The sequence below is a fragment of the Tenrec ecaudatus genome, chromosome 1 (assembly GCF_050624435.1).
Source record: "Tenrec ecaudatus isolate mTenEca1 chromosome 1, mTenEca1.hap1, whole genome shotgun sequence".
NCBI classification, from domain to species: Eukaryota; Metazoa; Chordata; class Mammalia; order Afrosoricida; family Tenrecidae; genus Tenrec; species Tenrec ecaudatus.
The window spans coordinates 65,750,877-65,775,651 of record NC_134530.1 but is presented as its reverse complement, the minus strand read 5'-3'; the positions used below and the strand labels follow the sequence as shown (position 1 = coordinate 65,775,651).

The window sequence follows — 24,775 nt, the reverse complement described above, 5'->3', positions numbered from 1 at the left end:
TGCAGCTGTTGATCCATTTCATTGAAGGGCTTTTTCACTGACCCTCCACTTTATCCAACATGATGCCCTGATTCCTGTGACAACCCATGAAAGGGATGCCACTATCACATTATCCGGACCCAGAAAGCAAAGCCATGCAGCTGGTAAGGAAACCAGAGGGCAGATTAAGGGACCTGCACCTTTAAAGACGCTACCCTCTGTCCTCCATCTCCCACCCCACCCCGGGCTTTCCCAAGTCATTTTCCCCTCTGACACAGGTTTCTCATATGTAAATCCAGATACCAGCCATACCTAACACGGGATCTGCACCCCAGTCTCTGAAGCGTATTTCTCAGACTGATCTCTCTGGGCCGCAGACTTCCGCACACACGTGTTCACCACAGGTGCAGCACTCCACAGGGCACAGTTCCAGCATCCGGACCCCAGTGGGCACTTGCCCAAAGTGGAGCAGACCCAGGCACACAGCCACCATAAGGTTCAGGCATAGGTTCGCACCCCCTCCCCAAGAGCGCAGTCAATTATGCTCCTCTGCGACCCACCTCCTGCTAGCCCTAGGCTCGGGGAAATATTTTAAAACAATTTTATTCATGAAAATATGCTGTACAATGCACTCTACACGGCCTCGACACGGCACACACGCACACGCACACGCTGACGGCACTGCCACGGTACACTGCCTACGATACGCGCCAGGGACGCCGCGCCCGCCACCCGTCCCGACCCGCCATGTATAAATATGGGAGAGGGGCTGGAAGGGGGTGTTGGGTTGTTGGTGGAGTGGGTCTGGAACTGAGGCCCCGCTGGGGAATCGGGGACCAGTGCTGAGAGTTCGGGAAAGGAAGAGCTAGGGCCTGCCAGGGTGCAGGCGGGGCTGAGCCGTGGGGTGGGGGCCAGGGTGGTGTAGGGACGAAGGAGGACTGCTCAGGGGGTAGTGGATAAGGAAGTGTGTTTTCCAATGGGGATCACAGGCTCCGGGTGGGTGGGTGAGGCTAAGGCCCGTGGGGAAGAGTGCAGTTGGGAATCCCGTCGGAATTTCGAGGGCCCTGAAATTGAGATGGAAGAATGGGAGAGGCCCTCTCCCCATCTTAAAGTTCGGCTTCCCAGACAAGCACCCACCGCAGGCAGCCCCATATTGCCCCTCGCCACTTGTGTGCCCAGTCAGGAGTGCGGTCACCCTGCCCAGGCTCCTTGCTCCAGGGGAGCGTAGGCAGGAATGGTGGGGTGTCCCTGTCCCCACCCAGCCACTTCCCTCAGCGGTCACCTTCTAGGGAATGCACTGCACTGCACAGCACGGGGCTGGATGGGGCGTGGGGATGGGGTGGGAAGACTGAGGGCCTGTGGGGCGGCGGGGCGGGAGCACCCGAAGGAAGCGCAGAGGGAAGGCTGCCCTCAGCCGGGCACCCAGCTCTGGTTGGGCGGCGGAGCCCCAGCCAAGCCAGGCGGTGGCGGAGGCAGGGCCGAGTCGAAGTTGAAGTCCATCTCGTCGCTGTCCATGAAGTCGTTGAGGATGATGGACTCCACGTCGCACTCCAGACTCCCGCTGAACATGTCCAGGTCCAGGTCGGCCGGGAAGCGGTCGGGTGCACCCAAGGGGCCGGCGGCGGCGGCCGCATAGGGCCCCGGCAGCGTGTCCAGCAGGAGGCCGCCTGGCGGGCCCCCAAAGACGGCCGCGTGGCCAGGAGGCGCCAGGCCCGCGGCGCCCGCCTCGCCGGGCAGCGTCATAAGGCTGATGGGGTGGGCTAAGGCACTGCGCGAGGGCGCCGGCGGGGCGTACGGGGCCGCCCCTTTGCCCGGGTAGGCGGCGACCGCGCCCGCCAGCGCCAGCTCCCCCTGCGCGCCCAGCACCGGGCCAGGCCTCGGCGCGGGCGGGGGAGGCGGCGGCAGCGCGGCCAGCGCCCCGGGGCGGAAGGGCGCCGAGGCGGGCCCGAAGCTGGCCTGCTTGTTCTCCTGGATGGTCTGCATGGGCAGGCGGCGCAGCGCGCCCAGCGCCGGCGGCCCGAAGCCCCCGCCCCCGCCGTAGGCCGCGCCCTTGCAGCCACTGAAGTAGGCGGGTGCCCCGGCGCGGGCGCGAGGCCCGTACGCGTCCTGCGCTCCGTCCAGCAGGGCCTCTGGCAGTCCCGCGCCCCCGCTATGCATGCCCAGGGGACCTGCCAGCTCGGCCAGGCGGGGCAGCTCCCCGGGGCAACGTGTGCCCAAAGCCGGCGACAGCGCGCTCGCCGGACTCGGGTACATGAGCGGCGACGATGGCGCCAGGGCCTCCAGGGCCTCATCGTCCTCCAACTCGGCGGCCTCGGCGAGTAAAGGGCGGCCGCCTCCGCGGAAGTCGGCCCAGGCGTCGTAGTCGTCGCTGGCGTGCGAGGCGGGGCTGGCGGCCCATTTGGCGGCGGCGGGCAAGGGCCCGGGGGCTGGTGCACCTGGGGGGCTGTGGTCCGGGCTCCGCTCCGGTGCCTGCAGCTGCTTCTTCTTGCTCGCCTTGCCCTTGATGCGCAGGAACTTGGCCCCGTTGTCCATGGACACCGCCCGGCGCCGCGGGGTCTTGCCGGTCTTGCCACCCTCGGGGTTCAGCATCCACCAGGAGCTCTTGCCGGTCCCCTCATTCTGTACGCGGATGAACCGAGTGTGGAGCGACAGGTTGTGCCGGATGGAGTTCTGTGGCCAGACAAAGGGGGTTGGGGGGGGGGGAAGAAAAGTGAGAGGATAAGCGATTGGAGCAGAGCCAGATGAGGGGGCCTGGAGGGCGCTAAGAATAGGGCAACGGGGTTGGGCGGCCAGAGAAAGGGGAGCCAGTGTAAGGCGGAACCCAGTAGGACAAACCTAGAGGCGCCCATTTCTTCCCAAGAACACCCCCTACACCCCCCTTACACACTCTCTCTCCTCACTTTCCAGAGGACACTGCTGAAGCTTTGGGCCCAGCCAGTTCACTGAGGTCAGACCCAACTCCAGGGCTACTGGAGACCTGCCTGGCTCTGCAGTCAGGGAGCGGGGACCAACCCCTCCCCTCGGCTGCCAAGCCTGGCTAGACTGCTAGCGCCCCCCAGCAGATTATGTAAGGGCTCCGTGCTGCCGCTGCGGCTCATTTGCCCGCCCCCCCCCCCAGCCTGGCATGGCGCCAGGAGCCCGAAAACCCAGGGCTCCAGAAATCAATCTCGCGGTGACTGATTAAGCCCTGTTTAGAACTAATTGCTCTTTCGTGTGTGGGGAGAATAAATTACCTGCTTTAATTTTGTGTCTTTAAAATGCAACTGCAGGTAGAGAAGACTGTTAACCCTTTGCTAGGATGGGCTGTCCGAGGGAAAACTAGATAAGCTGGGACACTCCCCTGCGCCGCAAGATGAGTATGAGACCGAGACATTTCAGAGATGAGCCTCTAGGCCACTGGAGCTCTCGTGGACCCCACGGAAACTTTGGGTCCCATCAAGCCCCTCAAGGGCAGGCTAAACAGTCCTGATTTTGGGTCAGCCCACTTTCCCAGCTGTGCGCTGGGTCCAAACCGCCCTCCACTCCCAGGGCCTACCCTCCCTTTGCCCTTTATGCAGCCCTTTCCTCTAGCTGGTCCAACTGTCACAAAGTCTGCACTTATGGACACAACCAAGGTTTAGAGTTGACATGGCCTTGCTCAAGGCCACACAGGCCTGTGGCTGCCCCTCACTTCTTTTCACCCCCACCCCAGGGCTTTGCCTCTCCCACCCTTTTTGCCACATCCTCTTCTCAGTTTCAGCAGTGCCAGGCTCCAGAGCTCCTGGCCACCACCTGCTTGTTCAGGCTTGCCCTTAGGACAAAGGTGGTGGTGGTGGTGGAGGAGGAGGGGGCGGGGGTATCCACATCTCAGGACCCTGCCCCCTCTGGGTCCTAGACTAGCACTTCTGAGGGCCTCCCAACTGGTGGCCTCACCTTCCAGCTCAGGCTCTGCAGCAATCAGAAGGGCCGGGTGGACTGCCTGCCTAGCAGTGACTGTGGGCCCTTAACTCAGTCTCCGCGAGGCTAAGTGAAATGCTCTGAAAAGGACAGTGATGGATGTAGGTACCACCTCACCAGGCTGTCAGGGCCTTATGTGACAGTTTGTGGAGCCACATGGACGTGTCTGAGTGATCCCGGATGCTAGTGAGATCCCCAGTCTCTCAAGCAGCCCTCCCCTACTGGCTCACATTCTCTGCCTCCACCTAGTCCATGCCATGCGCTGACCACCTCATCCGCAAAACAGGGATGAAACTGCTCTACAGGCCCACACCTGGCAGGCAGCCGTGCCAGCTCTCATGCCTAGTCTACCAGCTTGTGGGCCTGCTTGCACCGCCTTAATTCAACCCACCACATGGATTACATGGGTAACCACTGCCTTGGGTAGGTGCTCCCGCCTGCTACCTTCTCCAGTGAGGTTGAGGATCGAGTGTCCTGCTGGCCAAGGACCCCGGCCACTCTCCCTCAGCTCCGGATACTGACCGAACGCCCAAGGGCCACAGGTTCCCTGTCTCGGGCACTTTCTGGCTTGCAAGGCAACACCTGGGGCTCCAAGGTCCCTGTCCTCGCATCCATCCTCTCTCTGCTGGGCTTCTCCTGGGAATCTGAGAGGAGGGGAGGCTGGACCCCAAGGGAGTGTTAGTCCCTCAAGAAGAGCCCCTAGCCCCACTCCCGCCCCTGCACCTGGTTCCCCAGCCCCTCCTCACACCTGTGTTCCTGGGGCCTTGGGGATCTCACAGTCACCTCCTCTCCCCTGAGACTGTCTGGCTTACTGGAGGCTCCACTTCCCACCTCTCCACTTCCCACTGGAGGTCAGTTTGGCAGCATCTCTTTGTCGCTGCCACCTTATTCCATCCCAGTTCCCAGTGCTGGGGAGGAGGAGGGGAGCAGTCCCCGTCTGTATCATCCAGGATGCTCAGATCGCTCTATCTCATGTCATCCTTACCTCGAACCCTGGACAAAACAGAGATTGTGATCCCCAAGTCAAAGGGAGGAGAATGGGACTCAGAAAGGTTAGGTCAGTTGCCAAGGCCACCCAGAGTGAAAAGTGGCAGAGCCAGGTAGTGATTTCAGGTTGGTCCTACTGAGTCTAAGGGACGTGGAATTCTGCCAAGAGGGGAAATGAGTGTCCCAGAATTTCCAAAGAATCTTAAGAAGCTAGGACCCCGGCTCTCCACCCCTTGTTTTCCATATAAATGTTCCTCAAAGTTGGCATCATGGGCAGGGTTACCAGCAGCTGCCGCCAAGCTGAAATTTTGAAATTTCTTACATCTTCTACTTCCTTCGTCAAATCCGGGGGTGGGGGTGAGAGGGGTGCATGGGGGCCTGTGGGCACAGCACAGTACATTTTCTCAATATAAAAATTAATGTTTTAAATTACCACCTAGAACACAGGCTGCCAGCATATGAAACTGTGCCCTTGCCCTTCGATCCCCTGCCTAGTAAAGCGCCCCTGACAGCTTTAGCCCTAGCCAGCAGTTTCAGTGGGTTTGGCCTAGGGTAGGAGCTGCCTAAGGTTGCCTAGGACCCTGGTTGCAGAGCAGGGATGAGGCCAAGCCTGAAGCCCCTCCCTCTCCTACTCTGAGGCTCAGTGGGACAGGCTGGTAAGGAGTGGAGATGGGATGGGGACCTTTTTATTCTGTTTCACACAAAAATTCCTTGAATCCACCACAGGGGCTTCTTTTTCTTTTTTTTTCCTAAGTAGCAGAACTCTTGGCAAGTAGACTCTAATAAAGAACTGGAGTGGGGAGGTGAGCCCTTCCCACTCAACACCCTTATAGAACCAGATACACTCGGGCAGGTACTGTGGTGGCCCCACAAGCACAGTGTCTTGCCAGGGTCCTCCCAGGCTGGGGGTTCAGAGCTGCCAAGGACCCGAGCCTCTGACTCCTGAGCCAGGCTTTGTACCAGGTGTGCACCCGGCTGTGTCCCATGAGGGGAGGCGGGCCTTGCAGCCCAGTCTGGCTCCTCAGGGGCCAGCCACCTGGCACCAATCAGCTCCCAGCCAGGAGCCAGTGGCAAATGCAGATCCTACCTCTGGTTGCCTGAAAGGCCTCCTGGGAGGCCAGAGGCCACGGAGGAGGTGAGGGAGGCAGAGAAGGGCGATGGCTCTGCCAGGCAGCAGTAACCACGGCTCCCGCCCTCTCTGGGTCGCTTAGCAACCTGCCACCACAGCCATGGCCCCAGCATGCCCGGGCTCCCTGGGTGCCTAGAGCAGGACTCAGTTTCTGGGGCCTCTGGCTTCCTCATGGTTATATTCAGGCTTGGTGCTGGTTTCCAGAGAAAGGAAGAGCTCCCAGCTTCGTGGGCAGAGGAAGGGCTCTGGGTTACATGGTGTACCCACCTGACTCACCCTCAGAATCAGGTGTGGGCCGCCAGCCCCTTAGGCCTTGGTCACCAGGGAGAAGAGGCTGGCACAGGGCACTAGATCTAGATGTCAGTTTTGTCTCCAACACCCATGAGCTGTGCAAGCCTGGGGCAAGATGCTCAGAACCTCTCTTTCCTCCATCTGCTCCCACCCTCGACTCCCATAAGTCTTCCACACAGTAGCCAGAGGGGGGCTTTTCAATACCTTGGATCATCTCCAGTTCCCCACCCCACCCCCCACCTCACTCAGAGCAAAGGCAGACACTGTGCCATAGCCCACAAGACTCTCCGGGTCCTGGGACTGCTCTCTGTGGGCCCTCCTCACAGGCCTTTGAGCCTCCCCACTACCACCTCAGGCCTTCCAAGCCGGCAAAGGCTCGGATATCCCCACAGAGTTCTCACCTCCTCCTATGCTTTGTTCTTATGTCCCCATTTGTAAAGAGCATACCCTTTAAAATCACTCCTATGCCCTGGAACTTCTGGGCCCTGGTTGGCCTGTTCTATGGGAGTCCCATGCTAAGCGGGTTAAGTACTGGGCTGCCAACCGAGAGGCTGGCAGTTCAAACCCACCAGCTGCTAGCTTGAGGCAGTCTGTTCCTCTACAGATTTAGCCTGGCAAACCCAGAGGGGGTAGTTCTCCTCTGGCCTATAGGATTGCTGGTAGCTGGAATTGACTTGACAGGAGTAGGTTTTAGATTTGGTCTTAGCCTGTGTGAAAGCAATAATCACTTTCTGAGTTGAAATACAGTTTCCATCTAGGTGCTCTGTTCATGGCCTGGCTCCCATTAGACTAGCAGTCTCCTGAGCGTGGGGCTGTCAGTATGTTTGCACTGTACCCTCAGGTGCTGGGTACACTCAAAACAGTGACTGTTCAATGGATTCCCACACCTGGAGACCCCGTGCGCTGCATATGGTTTTCTGCATCTGCAGTCCCTCCCCGGGTCTCTCTGGGTATGTGCACACCACCCACAGAACGTGAGCTCAACCACTCAGTGCCGTGAAGTCGATGCCCACTCATAGCGACACCCCGCCCCCCCCCAACCCCCAGAGATTCCCAGACATAACTGTTGACTGGGAGGAGAAAAACCCAGTCTTTCTCCTGGGGAGCTGCTGGTGAAAACCTGTGTTTGTTAAGTGAATTAACAAGTGAAAGAATGAGTGAAAGAGAGGAAGTGAAAAAGAAAGGCAGGAGGGAGGGGAGGAGGGCTGGGGTGAAGAAAGATGGGAGGAAAGGGCCCCTCCTGTGGGGCAGGGGGAATGGAAAGGGACAGGGCGGGGCAGCTGGCACACAGTAGGAGCTTCTCCATGCTGTGCGGCAAACAGAGGGCACAAAAGAAATGCATGTGTGAGTGTAGACCACTCAGATCAGCAGGGTCCCCAGAAAGAACTTGAGAGGGGGGTTAGGGCTTCCGAGGGAAGCAGGAAGGGCTGCGAGGAGAAAAGTACAGCTGCTCACCCAAACTGTGTTCCCCACCCCCCACACACACACCCGCCAGGCTACTTCCTCCTGCTCCCCAGACAGGTTTGGCCAACCCAGCACTGCCCACCCAACCAGGTGCCCTGGGCCCTCCCAACCTGTACTACCTGGGCTGGAAGCCACTCCATGAGCCCCAGCGGGGACAGACTCACTGTCCTTGCTGATGGTGCCTCCCTGGTGGACAGGCTCTGATCCATTTGGTGGCGGCAGCTCATCTATCCAGCAGGACACCCTCATCTATTCCAGGGACACCCTTCGCCCACGAGCGGTAATGCATTCATCTGACAGCACCACCCCATTTATCCAGCACACCAGTCCCATTTATCCAGCAGGTACAACCTCATTTGCGAACAGCACTCCATTCAGCTGACGGGCCCCCTCATTTATCCCGCAGGACACCTTCATTTATCCTGGGAGCCAAGCCTCTCCTTCCTCCTGTGATGTGACATGCTCTCCGATGGGGCAGCCAACCGGTCCAGCAGGGTGTCATTGCTCCTACAGGCACTCACCCTCCCCTGACAGTGCGACCTCATCGATCTAATACTGCCGCCTCACCTTTCCTCCAAGTCCCACCTCATTCCCTGGCTGTGCAGCCTCGTTTATCTTCCAGTACAACCTCATTTCTCCTCCCAGTACAGCTTCATCCGCTGGCGATGGCAACCTCACCCAATCTTCCATCTCCAACCAGGGCCCACCAGATCTCCAGATGTGGCAGGGGTGAAGAGGAGAGGTGCTTCCCTCAGCACTGGTCCCTATGGCTATGCCTAACCCCTGCCCCAGGCCCAGAAAGGGCCACAGAGGTGGAGTTCTAGATGGACTGACTTGACCAACATTCTGCCATTCCCTCAGCACGCGGCCCATCTCTGGCTGTGACCAGGTCCTCAGAATGGACTCAGGGACATGGGCTCACACACTGTGTCTTCTTGCCTTGTGGTCCTGGCCTGGGCGTTACCCTTTCTGGGGCACATTCGGTAGTGTGCTGGTCAGTATTCATAACCAGCTCTCCAAACGTAGGTCAGAGTGGTGGTGAAATCCACTGGCATCAAGTCAATTCTGCCTCATAGTGAGTCAGGCCAAGACCACACACCTTTAGAAGGGCAGACAACTTCACCTTCCTCCGTCGGAGAGGCTGGTAGGTTTGAACTACCAACCTTAAAGTTAACAGCCTGTAAGGTAGTAAATTACTTAATCTGTTCCCTGGGCCGTAGCCTTTGTTACTCCCACCAAGCAAGCTTCATTTTTCTGATGGATCTGGGTAAGAAGGTAGAAGGTACAGATTGTGTTATATGACTTGGTTGTAAGTGTTACAGTGTTGTGGCTTGCCATCCTGCTGAGTATAAAATCTGACCTCTCAGAAGCAGGAGGGGGCACATCTCACTACCAATAAGAGAGGAGTGGCGGGAGTGGAGGGCATCCTGTGGCTCTCGAGAGCCCTGTGGGTTGCAGCTCCTCAAGTCAGCAGAAAGTTTTGGCAGCAGAACCAGGAGCCCAAGCATGAGCGTGAACAGTAGACTTCCCAGCCCACAGAACAACTATGCTAAGTGCGTTGGGGCAGGAGGCTGACATGTAGAGTGGGGTGCCTCTAGGCACTGAATTGGAGGAGCTGGGTTGGCTGACACTGGGAGCTGGAGCTGAGAGCTTTCAGGCTGAGGTTTACAATGGAGTGGCATACCCTTTAGGCATTTATTGGCAGACCTAAAAGAGCTGCTGGACATTGTAGGCACTCACATTGGTCCCTGTGAGTTGGAATCGACTCAATAGCAATTGAATTTGGTTTTTTTGAAGCCAGGCACAGGTGAGTCCAAGAGGTTGAGGGCCAGCGAGAGGCCTGCCTATGGGCATTGAGGAGAAGGAAATTATCTCCATGGAACAACTATATCTTGGACACATCAATTGAATTGCAGCCTATTAACTTCCCTAATAAGCCCTATAATCATGAGCATCTTCTGTGAGGTCTGTGTAGCCACTGCACTGAATTATCCAAGGACAGTCGGTGTCAAAATCAGTGAGTGAGGTTGGAAGGTGGAGGCAGTCTGACCTCTGCCTTGTGGCAGCCAGCTGCAGGAGCTGGAGAAGGTCAAATGTGGTCCCAACACCGCCATTCTTCTTACAACCTACAGTAGGTAATGCCTAACCCACAGCACCTCCACGGCTAATGTCTTGCTGATGACTGTGGTGGAGCCAGGCCCACTGTGGCTGATTTCAAGCTGCCTGCGTGATGTCACTGGCTGCCAAACTGGGAAGATCTGGGCACTCTGCTCTCACGGTGTGCAAGCCGCCTTCTGCATAGACCCTGGCATGGGTCTCCAAGAGGTGGGAGAGGGCGTCACTAAGCATAGGTTCTTTTACTCTGATAACTCTCCTGCAAGCAGGTACCTGGGAAACAGAGCGCTGACGTTGCTGAGGCCATGCAGGTGGAAAGTGGTGGGGCCGGGTCTGGACCCCAGGGCTAGTAGGCTTTTTCCAAAATGCCATAGGGGCTGGAGCCATGCTGCCTTGTGGTCCACCCCAGTGACCTTCTCTGCCTTGGTTCTCAAGCCCCAAGTTGTCCTGGCTATCGTCAGAAACCAGATGCCCCCCACCCCCACTGCTGGCTACCTTTTGGGCTCCTTGGCACCTGGGAGTTTTGTGGGATCGCCCAAGTTCAGTCTTGGGTCCATCCACCCAAGCCCAGGCCAAGTGTGGACACATCTGCAGGGCTATGCCCAGAGCTCTGGTGTTCCTCCATGATTCCCAGCCCCTTCCTCCTGCCTCTCTCCCTCCCTCCCTCGAGGACAGGGGTTGAAGGCCCAACTTCTGCCATGAGACCTCAGGCGTCTCTAGAAAGGGGGCAGCAATCCCAACAGCCACGGGGAAGAATGGGGTCTGGATGAACCCTGCAGTCCTCTGTAGCAAGAATCACATTCCTTCCCTGTCTCTGTGGCCACCATCTGTCCCTCCCTGAAGCCCACTCTGGGGCCCCAGCCAGAGCCAGGTGTGTGCTTGCCTTACATAGAGCCACAGTCTCTGCTGATGTCTGGGGTGAGATGGGGGTGCTCTGTGCTGGCAGGATCCCTGGCGGAGGGCAAGCCAAGACTGAGACCGGCTAGGCAAAGCCTCGCTACAGTGGGGACAGAGTGGGGCAGGGGGTGGGGCCCAAGGGCCACAGAAGGGAGTAAAATGAGTGAGTTTGGATTTGAGCAGTTAAGTAGACACGGGCAGCCACAGGTCAGTAGGAACAAAAGGTCCAAAATAACGTGTGAGGTCAAGGGGCAAACCCTAGCACACACCCATCCCCCAGAGAGGGCAGAGTCCACATACCCAGTCTGGGCAGCAGGCAAACCAGCAGCTGAGGACTAAGCTCACCCTACTCAAAAGTCTGCAGCTCCTCCCTGAGGGCCCAGGGGCCTGGGTCTGACTCCAGACGGACACTTGAGTGTCTTCTGATGTCCCACCCTTCTCATCCCAGAGGTCTCACGCCTGCAAGCCTTTGCCCATCTGTTCCCACCACTGCCCTCCTGCTCCCGCTGGCCAATTAGCTTTTGCACCTTCTTGAAGAAGAGTTCTAGGCACCTCCCTTGTGTCCTCTATGACTCACCTCAGTGCTACCCCAAGAGGTAACTGGACCCTCATACTATATAGTACAATTGGACATGACGGTCTCCCCACCTGAATGTGAGCTGCACAGGGGACAATCCTGGGTCCCTGGAAGCGAATACACAGAGTGGAGCCCACAGCAACCAAGAAGCCCTGAAGTCTGCTGGTGCTGGGCCCTTGTGGTTCTACTCCAGGCCTACCCACTCCCAACCTACCTGAACCTCCTCCTCCCCCAGCAGCTCCTCATCCTCAGGACTCAGCAAAGCCAAGCCACGGATGAACTGCCATGGACTGAATTGCCCCCCACGGGTCATGCACCGTGCTGGATACTCAACCACTGTCATCTGACTGTATCTCTGTGACAACTCTCTGGACTGCCTTGTCACCCCATTTACAGGCAAGAAGTGAGAGCCTCGAGAGACAGATTGAGCTGCTCAAGGTCACATAATTGTAAGATATGGTGAATTTGCACCCAGGTCCCGTGCTGTGGAGATTTCCTCTGAGCAGGAGGATGAAGGGGCTGAGGCCAAGCAGAGCCTCTAGGGTAGCGCCCTGAGGGCGGGGAGGCCTGCCCACAGGGCTCAGCAACCTTGCCCCTGGCCCCTTCCTTCACCAGAATCACCCGGGATCCCCGAAGCCATCAGCAGCCAGCCCTCTCCTGTCTCCCCACAGTTGGTGCTCCCCACGCCCCTGCCCCAGGCCCTGGGAGCAGCTGTGGTGACCTCATCCAGCCCTGCCCCAGGCGGCTCTGGGGAGGGCCAGCAGCTGTGCCCCAGCCCTGCAGGCTGGCTCCAGGAGGGAGAGAAGGAGGAGTGGGCACAGTGCCAAGAAAACCATCTGCTCTCCCAGGGGCAAGGCCACCCGCACAGACACTGGCCTCACCCCCAGGGGGCTGCCCTTGGCCCTCTGTCCCCATGCCAGGGTGCTCCAGAGCCACGGGGCAGCCCACCCAGACCGGAGCAGCAGCCCTCATCTGCCATCTGTCTTCCCCTGGAGACGGCGAGGTCCTTGCAGGACACTGTTGGAGCACCATGAGTGTCCAGAGAGAGTGAACAAGTGCTCGGGGGATGCTGCAGGGGCAGGGGGCAAAAGCCCTGGGTGAGCTGCCTGCCCCGGCCCGCCAGGCCCGGCTATGAGCCCACAAAAGCCTCTGGGGAGCCTCCAGCCCTACACATCTGCTCAGCTGGCAGGTGCCTCTGGCAGAGGGCAAGCCCCTTCCCCCAAGGCCCCAGCTCAGGTTACAAGAGGAGGGAGGCCAGCTGAGGACAGGGAGAGGGAGATGGGAGGGGGAGGGGGAAGAGAGGAGAAGGCAGTACAGCTTCCCAGAAGGAAGTGGGGAGAACTCAGATCTCTGGATGGGATTCCAAGTCAGAGAGGGAGGAGCTTGGCCCAAGGTCACAGCACCTACCAGAGGGTCAAAGAGAAGTGGGCGTCCTGGGCAGGCAGCTCTGGATGCAAGACTGACCCTGAGCAAGTCACTGTCTTCATCCATCATAGCTAACCCCAGAAAGGCCCATTTGGCTTCCCCAGGCAGACACTCGTGGCCTGGAGTAGTAGAGGAAGCTTGGACATGCTGAATAGCTGACACCTAGGGGTGAAGGCAGGTGCCCCCGTGGTATAGCGGTTAAGCATTGGGCCACTAACTGCAAGGTCAGCAGTTCAAAACACCATTCACTTCAAGGGAGAAACACAGGGACTTTTCTACTCCCGTAGAGTTACAATCTCTGAAAACTCACAGGGCAGTCCTACCAGGGTCACTGAGTCAGCACTGACTCCATGGCAGTAAGTGAGAGGAATGAGGGACCCACAAAAACCAAACCTAACTCACTGCCATCATGTCAATTCTACTGACCACACCACCAGGGCTCCTAGGGATGGAAGGGGGGCATTAAAGGAACCTCCCCACCATTGTAGCCATGCATGCACCTCACCTACACCTACATTCTGAGTCTCCTAGAGGTCAGGATTGGAGGCCCCACCACTGAACTGGGGGTGGGGGTGGTTCCTTCCCCCAAGCAATGAATAAACAGTCATGACACCTGGCAAGTCTTTCTAGCGACCTAATATGTATCTCTTGGACCTGGGTCCTATTACCATCCCATTTTCAGTTAGCCAAGGCCACACAGGGTGAGCAGCAGAGCTAGTGTCCATTCCTCCCGTTTGCCTCTGGTTCCTAACTTCACTACCTGTTCACCTGGGGGGGGGGGGGAGGGGAGGGGGCGTGCCTCATCTCAGAACACTCAAGAGTACTGAAGGACACCTGGGGAAGAAAGGGGGCAGGGGGACTGGGCTTGGCGCTGGACCTCCACCCTATCTTGAGCTTATCTTCTCTCTGGGGCCCAGGCCACCAACAGTGCTCCTTCTGCACCTTCCCACCTGGGGTTGGAGTTCCGGCAGGGGCTTGGCATTCTAGGCCTTGGCTCTGCAGGGCCCTGCTTGGTCTTCCAGCCTCAGGCCCTGCAGGCTTGGGCCAGCACAGCCCTCAGGAAGCTCTCTAAAAGCACCCCCAGGTCCTGACTGAAGGTTCTCCCTCACCTCCAAGCACCCACCGCTCATTAGCTAGCCTCCCAGGGTAACTGAGCAGTTTTTAAGCCTGGATCGGAATGGGTGTCCTTGTGGCATTCCTGGCATAAGCTGTGGCACTCAAGGTCAGGAAGCCAGGCTGGCTCTTCTCCAAGCAGCACTGTGTGCTGTACAGTCTGGGGGCCACCGGCCAGTTCTTGGGGAAATGTCCACTACCTTTTCATAGGCCCCCGGTAGGTGCCTAATGGCTGCAGCCCTAGATTAAAGTGAATTGCCATCAGCCCCTGGACTGCTGACCAAGGGGGCTTCAAACTGGCCCAGCCCTGTCTGTCCTCAGGGCTCCATTGGCAGGGGGCGGCCAGGGAGCACCGCAGAAGAAAGGCTGGACCCTGTGGGGCTACACTACAAGGAGTGGGGGGCTGGAGGGGAGGTAGTATTTGGAAGGCGTCATGGGCAAAGATTAGCTTGGTTAGGGGAACCTAGCCAGAGCATTAGACTCGGCTAGTTGCCCTCTACTATACTGCATTCACTGCCATCGAGACGATTCTGACTCACAGTAACCCTACCGAACAAGGCAGAATCGCCCCCTGTGACTTTCTCTCTCAGTAGGAGTAGAAAGCCTCCCCTTTCTCCTGTGTAGTGCCTCGTGGAACTGCTGACCTGATTTCTCTTCTCGGGTTGCTCATCTGAGGTATGAAGATAGCAACAGTAGCTGTGTCCCAGGCTTGCCGAGCCGACTCAGGGCTAAGTGAAAGCAGGGGCGTACGGCAGGTGCCATCCCACGCTGGAACCATTCAGGGGCTACAGCAAGGGCCACACATTGGGAGAGGGGAGAGATGTGGTCGGGGGCTGGTGACTGAGAGGCGAGACCTTGAGTGTCACTCCTGGGCCCCAGGACTGGCTGCTAGGGCAAGAGCAGAGGCAGTATACCTGCTCCTCTGTCCATCCCACCAGATGGGAGCTCCTGGGGCACAGCGGCTGTTCTTTTTCGTACCGTTCTAGAGGCCAGCTCTGGGATTTCTGTGGCAAGCTGGTCAGCCCTGCAGCAGGCTCTCCTCCTCTCCACCCAGGTTCTAGCCCAGAGGATTCCTAAACTCCTGGGGGGAGGGGGGTATACATTCACATGCATTTAAGGTGGTGGCTCAGCCCCTTAGAACTAAATGCATGGGGGTCAGGTACCATATCTCTGGGAGGACAAAAGGGGTGAGGCAGAGAAGAGGGAGCTCAAACTGCACAGGCTGCTTGGAAAAGGAGCTGGTCCATGCTGAGAGGAATAACAAGGAACGGAGGCTGACAAGTGGGAAGCCCAGGCGCTAAGATCTAAGGCAGGCATCCTCAAACTTTTTTAACAAGGGGCCAGTTCACTGTCCCTCAGACCCGTTGGAGAGCCGGACTATAGTTTTTTTTTTTAAAAAAAACTATGAACAAATTCCTTGCAGACTGCACATATCTTAGTTTGAAGTAAAAAAATAAATGGGGCAAAAACACCCGGCAGGCCGGATAAATGTCCTCGGTGGGCCGTAGTTTGAGGACACCTGATCTAAGGCACCACAGTGGAATCTAAGCCTTCACCTGGCCTACCTGGTAATGCACAGACTCATGAGTCCACTGGCTGAGAGCCTGCTAGAGAGGGTCTAAGGTAACAATTCACAACCTGTGGGTCACAACCCCTTTGGGGGTTCAACAACCCTTTCACAGGGGTTGCCCAATTCATAACAGTAGCAAAATGACAGTGATGAAGTAGCAAGGAAAATAATTTTATGGTTGGGGGGTCACCACAACACGAGGAACTGTATGAAAGGGCCACAGCAATAGGAAGGTGGAGACCCACTGGTCTCAGGGGACTGCAAATGGGTATGACCGAAGAGCTAAGACCTAGGCGAGACTGACCGTTAGCCAGGTTTCCCAACAACTCCAGAATCGGGGCAGGGACGCTCAGGGTGGTGTGCCGAGTTCCAGAATCATGCAGGTCTTTGTTCAAACCACTCAAGCATGGCCTGAGTTTGGAGGACGATCCCAAGGGACGGAGCGGAAATCAGTGGCTTGAGACAGAATGGCATTGCCAATGAGCTGGGAACTCAAGCAAAAGTGGGACTCGAGTGGCCTGAGTTCGGGGGCAGCATGGACTGTGGGAGGGAGGTCAGGCCTGGAAGGGACTAGGGGAGGGCCAAGAATCCAAACAGAGCAGTTGGGACGTGACTGGCTCCCCAGGCAGAGAAACTGAGGAGTCCCCAAGGGTTCTTCAGCAGGAGAGTGCCTTGGGGTGGAAGGACGGGCTGGCGGGTGGGGGCTGGGCTAGCACTGGCTTTGGGAGATGGAAACACGTGAGGAAACAGAATTGCTTCTGGAATCTAGCTTCGGCAGGCTCCAGCTACGATGCCTGCCAAGTGAGAGAGCTTTGTGGGCCTCCAGTTTTTCAACTGCAAAATGGGGTTATTAACACATTTCCGGCAGGACCCAGGGAGGATGAAATGAGAAAATTCACGTGAAGTGCCTCACAACTGCCTCACAACCAGATCCTCCATCCTCTTCCTGCGGGAGGCAAGCCCCCTTGGAGACCAGGAAGGTTTCTCTGAAAAGAGGGAGGCCCTGGAGTAGGGGGGAGGGTGTGGGAGGCCCCTCCCCCACACACCACCTGGCCCCCTCCCACCTCCACATATGGGTTGGGGGGTGGGGAAAGGCAGCAAACAGCCAAACCCTCCCCAACAGGAGTTGGTTTCCATGGTAACCAGGGTGCCAGGAAAGGGGGTGGGGGTTAGCTCCAGATCCAGCTGTCCCCCTGAGCACCCTACCCGGCCCCAGAGCCTCAGCTAATGCCCACCCAACACCCTGAACCCCCATCTGTCTGCTCCGGGGACCAGCTGGGGCTGCCATGAACACTGCCTTTGTGCGGTGCTCAGTGTCCGGCCCCTGGTACTCCCAGGGGCAGGGTGAGTAACTGCAAGCAGGAGTCCCACGTTCGACTCCATCCACACCTGTACTCACACACTTCCACCGCGAGAGGCCGTCTCCAGACAGCACGGGCTCTCTGTCCCAAGGAACCCCTCTTGGCTCCTGGAAACAGGCGGTTTGTAAGTCACAGCCCCTAAAGGACCAGTGACCCAGTTAAGGACCTTTGGAGACAATGGAGAAGTCTGAGTGCGAGAGAGCTTTACTCCGGCCCTCCTTGGATCACCCCCCCTTCCCCCTCCCCCATCAGCCCTTATCCACCCAGGTCTCCACAGCTCCCTAGGACCCCAAGGACTGAGGGAAGCTCATTGACAGTAGAACGGGTTGCCCCAGGAGCTGGGTGCTCCCTTCTCTGGGAGCCAGTGGTAAGGCATTCAGCTCGAGGAAGAAGCATGGAAGGGGTATTGGGCTTGCTGGTTCCCCTAGAGACAAGAAACCACTTGGAGGGCAGAGGGAGACGTCTAGGCAGGTGCCTCTCCTATTTCCCAAGTACCCACCCAGGTTGGAAGGCAGGTCCACAAGCTGCTGGTGAGGCGGCTGCAGGGTGCAGGAGTCTGCTAGCTGCTGGTGGACACCCCTGCAATAGCTAATGCACCCATTTCCCAGAGGGCCACATCCACAGGAACATGAGCACCCTTGTCACACCCCACAAGACTCAGAGGACTGCCAGAGTGCACAGTGCCACAAGGTCACTGTCACCAGCTGCCATGAGCAAGGAAAGCAGCTAGCAGCGGGGGTTCAATTCCCTGGTATGTGACCCCAGGACACACTTCCTCTCTCAGGTCAGGTTCCTGACATGAGAACAGGACGTAGGTCAGGACCCATCTTGCAGGTGGTGTGTGGGGTTTATAGGAGGTGCACCTGGCTGGGGTTGGAATGGGTGCGTCCCCCCTCAGGCTGTCCCTAGGAACCTTTCACTCCTCAGCACCCTCCAACAGGACCCCTGCTGCTCCTCAACCTCCCTTTGGTGGCAGTCAGTCTCTGCACTCAGGCCAGAGGCCTTCCTTTGGGGGTTTGCAGAGAGGGGTGCCCAACCTGCAGCAACTGGGGGCTGGGAAGCTGATGAACTTTCGAACCCGCAAACAACCCCCCACCTCCCACCCCACCCCGCGCGCCGTTCATTACCTTAACGCGAGTTAAAAATAACCGTCTCATCTTTTTAGTCTGTCTGCAATTACCGCCTGGCACGGCGCTGCCCGCCATCGTCCCGCTGGAGCGGCGCCAGGTGGCAGGCGGGGCCCTCACCCTGTCTGTCGGTCTGTCTGCCTCCAGTACCCACCCCCACCTCTTCCCCCGCGGTGCAGCCACACCAGGGGCCTCCTGGCAGCCGCCTCTGGGGCTCCCCAAGTTGCGGGGGAGGGGGCTGGAATCTAGGAGCTGGTGGTGGCAGGAGAGTCCTCCGGGAGCTGAGGACTGGGGTGGGGGCGCCAGAGCACGGCGGCGGGGGAGGGGTGCCGGGAGGCCCGGGAAGCCGGAAGGGCCCGAAGCGCGCCAGCGCTCGTGGGTGGGTGTGAGCAGGTGGCCGTGGGAGTCTGCCGGGCGTGCCAGCAACTGTGCCAGGAGCGGCTGGCACGGGCTCGTGCCCAGGAGGCGGGCAGCTGCCAGCCCCCAGCTCGTGCAGTGAAGGGGGTGAGGACACCCCCCCATCCCAGGGCTCACACAGCCTCCTCCCACACCCCCAGCAGCCCCTGGGGCTGGGGATCCCCGTAGGACAAAGGAGAAAGTAGGGAGCCCCTTTGGAGCAGTCTGAGTGGAGGGAGGAAGGGAGACCCCTTATACTCACATCCAACATTCACTGGGGCTGTGGTCAGGCACTCCTCTGGGCCTGAGCCCCTCTCCTCCAGCCCCTACCCCACTGGGACCTTCGGGCCTGCAGCAGAAGCATCAGCTCCACCCTACCCTGCCTCACTCTCAAGAACCTGGCTGCTCTGGTCCCAAGGGAGGTCCCCATCCACTGTCCCCCACCCCCACCCAGCCTGGAGACACGAGTGGAAAGTGCCTGGGCCTGGCCCCCAAGCTCCCAGTGGACTGGCAGCCAGGAAACAGAAGCAGGCAGAACCCCACCAGGGCGCACACTGTGAAGCGCACAAGGTCTCAGATCAGCCTGGAAGGTTTCCTGGAGGAGTCCGAGCCTCAGAAAGGTGGGTCTGCAGCATCTGAAAGAAAGTGGGAGGCCCGACCCAGACAACCATACTCTGAGACTTGCAGGAGGGAGCTGGGGGAGCTCTGTCCAAGTCTGGCAGCTCCTGCCACCTCCCACCCCAACCGCCCCAACCCCAGGGACACCACCAGCCTCTCTGGCAGCAAGCCAGCCTCAGCCTAGCCACTCCCTAAGTGTCAGGTGATTTGGGGATCCTGTGCATGCCAGGGGCTAGCCTTCACTTCCTCTCTCACAGAGGGAACCCAGGGCACGACCAAGCATTTTAGCCTTTCCTGGGCTGGCCCATTCTGCCTTGCCCATGTCACCTCCCTGCCATCCTGCCCCCCTGGCACATCCAAACTGCCCCCAAACGCAGCCTGATGTCGGACATGTGTCATCAGCAATCTTTGGAAGACTCCCCCAAATTCTCACCTCCCCAGTGAAGGACTGGATCAAATATCACTTTCTCCAGAGGACATCTGTCCCCTAGGGCATCAAGCCTGCCCTTACCCCCACCATGCCAGCCCTTCTTAGCGGTGAAACATGGGGTCTGGATGAGCACTGGGCACCCGAAGATAGGCCAACACCTTCCCCATGGCTCCTCATCCTTACTCACCCCAGGGACTCAAGGATGACACATTGGGAGGGGGCAGGAGGGTGGAGCACTGGGCCCTGACCCCACCCCTGACACCCCTCAGCCAGTCTGAGTTTGGTGGGGAGTTGGGGGTGGCCTCTCCACTGATCCCTGAAGATTAGCAAGGAATAGGGAGCAGAACATAGGCATGGGCAGCCCCTAGAATGAGAGGAGAGAGGCTTCCCAGGGAGCCTGGGTAGAATAAGTGGAAGTGAAGAACCCCCTCCAATGCCTGGGTGGTCTGTGCCAGAACCTAGGTCAGGAGCCCAAGCCTCTCCAGTAACCCAGGCCAGGGCTAAGCCCTCCAGGGCGCCTTCCTCCCAGAGCCCAGGCGCAGAGAGGACCGGTGCGTCTCCAGCAGCATGGTGCAGTGGAAGCTGCATCCAACGAGCAGGCAGCAGACCTGGGCCTGCATCCAGGGCCTGCTGCTCACTGATGACTTAAGAGTAGTCCCATCTCTTTCCAGGCCTCAGTCTCCCAGTCTGAGAAATGAACTCATGAGACTCAGGTCTCTCCAACCACATTCCCAGCCATATATCAGGATTTATAACACCTTCAATGTCCTCCCCTGCCAGCCCCCAGCTGCTAGGAGGATACTGTGCCCGGGGCTCTCTGGGGCATCTAGACAATCAAGGAAGGGCATCTGGGGCTCTGGATGGAGCCACACCTGGGTCGGAGTGTAGCTTTCCCATTGACTGTGTGACCTTGGGCAGTTCACTCTTCCATTCTGAGCCTCAGTGTCCTCCTCTGTAAATGGGGACAGTAAAACCCATCTTGAGGACCTCGAAGACATCAAAGGAGACATGAAAAGGCACCTGGCACAGAGCTTGGCTCCAAGACTCAAATGAACTGCCGTTCTCTCCCCATCCCCATCCTCTCTCTTCCCCCATCCTCATCAAGCCCCAGCTGGAGCTCCACCTCCTACAGGAAGCCCTCCTGACCAACTCTGGTCCACAGACCTCTCCTTGCCTCAGCAGCCTCTGCGCCACCCACAAAACACAAACACCATTTCTTGTCTACAGCCACAGCACAGCCTCCCCGTGGTCACTCTTCTTTTTTTGGCTAGACATGCATTGGGGGCCTTGGTGCCAGGCTCTATGCTGGGTGCTTCAGGTCCCAAAAGGGCTATGACCCAGCCCCTACCCTTGCCTTGCAAAGGGGGGGGGTGTGGACAGAAATGAGCCAGAACCGAAATGGCCAAGAACCAAGGCAGGCAGAGAGGGCCAAGGAAGGGGCAGTCCTAAGCTAGCTAAAAAGGGTTCTGGAAGGCTTCCTGGAGGAGGCATCTGCTTACAGACAGGAGCTGTATCTATAGGGAAAGGTGGGTGGTGAGACAAGGCAAGTGGAGCAGGAAGGGCAGTGGGAGCAAAGCCCAAGGCCAGGGCACACCAGAGAGGAATGCTCTGGTGGGGATTGAGCCCAAAGGGACTGCAGAGAGGATGGGGAAGGAGATTCCCATCTGCTTCTGCACCCTGTGCCCCTCACCCCAACAGTGGCTCACTACTGAGACAGGGAAGCTGCCAGTGTGTGGCCTGAGAGTCTTGGGCTCCCAGGTCAGGACACATGACCCTACACTGCAGCCACTGGACATCTTGAACACCCCACCTGCACATGCCTCCCTCACCCCACCCCCACCATTCCACCTCCTGGCTCTGGCTCTGACCCTGACTTCTCTGACCACCTGGCACATGCCATACCTCACTCAGAAAGACCCCTTCCCCCAGAGAGAACCTGGCACTCAGTCTGAGCTCGCCCCCTAGGCACAAACCCTCTGACCTGCAAAGGCAGACTATACCCATGCCCCCGAGGAACTGACGGGCACACAGGAGGAGCTGGGTCTGGAGGCCACAACTCTTTCAAGATGGCTCCCCACTTCCCACTGCTGGCACGCTGGCCTCCCAGGGGCTCCCCTGCCCCTCCCCCACCCTAAATGCATCTGGGCTCAGAAAGCCAGGGTAAGTGGGAGACATGCAGTCTAGGGTGGGCAGGGCCAGATCGCCAGCCCACAGGCACCCTTGCCCTCAGACCAGTAGGGGTCACCACCAACACCTTCATGCTGATCCAAATTGGGGGGTGGGGGTGGAAACAGCTGCCCCGTGGAGAACTCAGAGCTTTCCAGGTCACCTGACAGAGTTCCCCTGACTCCAGGTAGGCTGATGCCCGCCCTAAGGTGAACACCCAATGCCACGGGAAGAGCTATGGGTCCCCGGTTGCACTCCACATCCTCAGGGGAGCTCCAGGGAGTGCATGCAGTGGGAAGGGCTGGAGTGGGAGGCGGGGAGAACGCAGCATTGGCCCCAAGCCTTTACTCTTGCTCTTTAAGGGGGTGCTCTAGTGGCGAGGGTAAAACAAGAGTAACACAAAGCCAACGAGAGGAGGCTGATGGGGACCCCACGATATTCCTCAGCTGTGCCCTCAAGGGCAGGGTGGGTGTAACCCAACTAGAATCCCTCCAGCGAGCCTGAAAGTAGTAAGCCCTTGTTGCCCCAGCAGACTTCCCAGTCCGCTGCCAGGACACGCGCACACACGGTTCACATCCCCATCGGCCGTACCCCGGCCCCAAGCCCTGGGCGGACACTCTGGCCTCTGGTGGCGCCCCAGAGGGCTTCCCGACCGCCTACCTTGTGCCTAGGCGCACCCAGACAGTATCCCCAGTTTCCCCCGCCCCAGCCAGACGTCCCCACCTTCCAGCCAGCCGAGCTGTTGCTGTCGCCTTTATCCTTGAAGTAGGGCACGTAGCGGACCATCCAGTCGTAGATCTGAGAGAGCGTGAGCCGCTTGTCCGGCGCGCTCTCGATGGCTTTGGTGATGAGGTCGGCGTAGGACAGGTTTCCCCACGCGTTCCGCCGCGAGCTCTTCGCTTTCCGCAGCTGTCCGACCTCTGCGCCCAGGGGCTGCGCCGGGGCCATCGCCGGGGCCGTCGCCCGACGCTCTGGCCCGCAGTCCTCGGCGCACTCAGCCACCCCTGCACCCAGAGCTCCGTCCTCGTCGCCGGCCAAGTCGGGCTGCGGCAGGGGCCAGGTACAAGAGCGCGGCCGGCTCTGCGGCGCGAAGTCCGGGTCCACGTCCACCTGATGCGCTCGCAGCTTCGCAGCCATGGTCCCGCCGGTCTCCGGCAAGGCGGGGAGGGAAGCTCCTCGGAGGGTGGGCGGGCGGCTCCGGGATCTGCGCGCCCCGGGGAGGCCCGCGGGAGGGGTCCCTGGCGGCGCCGCCTCAACCGCGGGGCGCCATGGGCCGGGGCGCGGAGGCAGGTGGCTGGACGCGCAGGGGAGCACGAAGGCAGAGAAAGACGCGGGGAGTGAGGGGGCGGCGGCCCCGGAGCCCAGCGGGCACACACCTCGCCCAGCGCCGCTTCTAGCACCTGCCGCCTGCCTGCGCCTGCAGCCACCACCGCCACCACCGCTGCCGCTTCTCCCCGGGCGCCGGCCCCGCGCGCGGGCCCCGCTCTCCCGGTCCGAGGCCGGATTGCACCATGCCTGAACCCGATCCCGAGCCGGAGCCCGCGCCGCCGCCGCCGCCGCCCGGTGAATGCCGCCGCCGCCGCTGCCGCCGCCGCCGCTCGGGCTCCAGCGCCAGCTCCCGCGCCCGCCGCGCTCAGCGCCGGCAGCACCTCGGGATGGGCGGGGGCCAGGGAGGGGCGGGCTTAGCGAGGAGGGGTGGGGCGTGCACGCCCGCGGCCGCGGAATCCTCCGCCCGCCCGGTGCCGTGCCCGCGGGCCGAGGGCTCCGAGCGCAGAGCTGTCAGCTCGGGCGACCCCGCCGCAGCCCCACCACCCAACAGCGCCGCCTACGGAGCAGGGGAGGAGCGCTAGCTGCTGACCCCGCCCCCTGCTCGGTGCTCGGGGGAGGGTGCTCGGGGGCGGGGCCCGAGCTCTCCTATTGGCCCGAGGTAGGGTTGCCCCGCCCAGGGACTCAACAAGATCCCTCCCAGAAGCGCGTCAGCGGGTTTTTGTTACAACCAGGGGTTTCCCGGGGCAACGGAATGGGGCGGGGCTCAGCATCCTGGTCCCGCCTTCAACCTCCCCGGGAAACATGCCCCGCCCCTTGGTTCTGGACTGGGGAACCTGACTGGATGGATGACAGGGTTCGCCTTGGGAGGGGTGGTGGGGGGGCCTGGGCTGCTGTGGGGTGGAGGAAAGGGTCCAGAATAGCTAGGTTGTAGGTCGGGAAGTTAGGGACCCTAGTGGCACAGTGTGTTAAGTATTGGACTGCTAACCACAAGGACAGTCCCTCTTCAAAGAAAATTAAGGAGTTAATTCCTACTCAGAGGGACTCTATAGGACAGAGTAGAACTGCCCCTGTGGGTTTCTGAGATTAACTCTTCACGGAGTAGGAAGTCTCATCTTGCTCCTGCGGAGCAGCTGGTGGTTTCAAGCTGCTGACCTTGAGGTTAGCAGCCCAATGTGTGTAACCCACTATGCCATCAGGGCTTCCTGTAAAGATTTCTAGCCTCAAAAACCCTAGTCTGTCTGCAATTCTAGTCTGTCCTGAGCCGGCAGGGGGATCACTGGGCGTCAAAACCGATTCTGTGGCAGCGGTGGGGCAGGTCAGGCTTAACCACTATTTCAGCTTCCCCATCTACAAGCAGAATCACCAAAGTCGGTCTGGTTTGCGGTCAGATTCCCTTCCTAACAAGTTGCCAGGTGGTGTACCGGGGACACTCCTCTAGCACTCTTAGGAGGCTCTCACAGGGCCAGTTGGAACAAGGGTGGTGTCTGGAGAGGGTGCTGCTCACTCATTTGACAAATACTAATTGAACCCCTTTGGCACCTTCCTCTGCGTCGGATACTAAGCAAAGTGCAGGACAGGAGGACAGAAGGCCTGGTGGAGGAGGTGGATGTTAATCTGAACATCACATGACCTTGGAAGGGAGAGGCTGGTTGGGAGGTGGGGCAGCCCATGACCTCATTCCACGGGGTTCTGGGCTAGGCTTCCAGCTACCACTCCACACCCCAGCCTTTGCTCAGGGTCTACCCGCTGCCTAGAACTCTCTCTCCCCTTCTCAAAGAGTTCATCCGAGCTTCTCCCTTCACAGCCCAGCTCAGGTGTCTGCTTACCCTTGCTTGCCCAGGCCACATGTTCAGTCAACAACACCTTGTGTGGCTTAAGCGGAGTCTTGCTTACTTGCCAATGAGGTTGGCCATCAGAGGTTCTGA

The 24,775-nt window shown here is 59.2% G+C and overlaps 1 protein-coding gene across 1 annotated transcript; it reads right to left on the bottom strand.

Annotated features, from left to right (window-relative positions):
* Positions 1-560: 560 nt before the first annotated feature.
* FOXO6 (forkhead box O6) lies at positions 561-23,288 on the bottom strand. Its single transcript, XM_075554621.1, has 2 exons — positions 22,305-23,288; positions 561-2,649 (listed from the first exon to the last, which is right to left on the bottom strand). Exons 1-2 carry the CDS (start codon positions 22,716-22,718, stop codon positions 1,390-1,392), a joined length of 1,674 nt encoding a protein of 557 aa, XP_075410736.1. The 5' UTR covers positions 22,719-23,288; the 3' UTR covers positions 561-1,389.
* Between the last annotated feature and the right edge of the window lie 1,487 nt (positions 23,289-24,775).

Bases quoted from the DNA above. Each gene is read 5' to 3' on its own strand.
- FOXO6 (XM_075554621.1), bottom strand. From the start codon at position 22,718: ATGGCTGCGAAGCTGCGAGCGCATCAGGTGGACGTGGACCCGGACTTC. The intron at 2,650-22,304 runs GTGGGGACGTCT...GTCTGGCCACAG, and splicing joins ACAGCTCGGCTGGCTGGAAG to AACTCCATCCGGCACAACCT.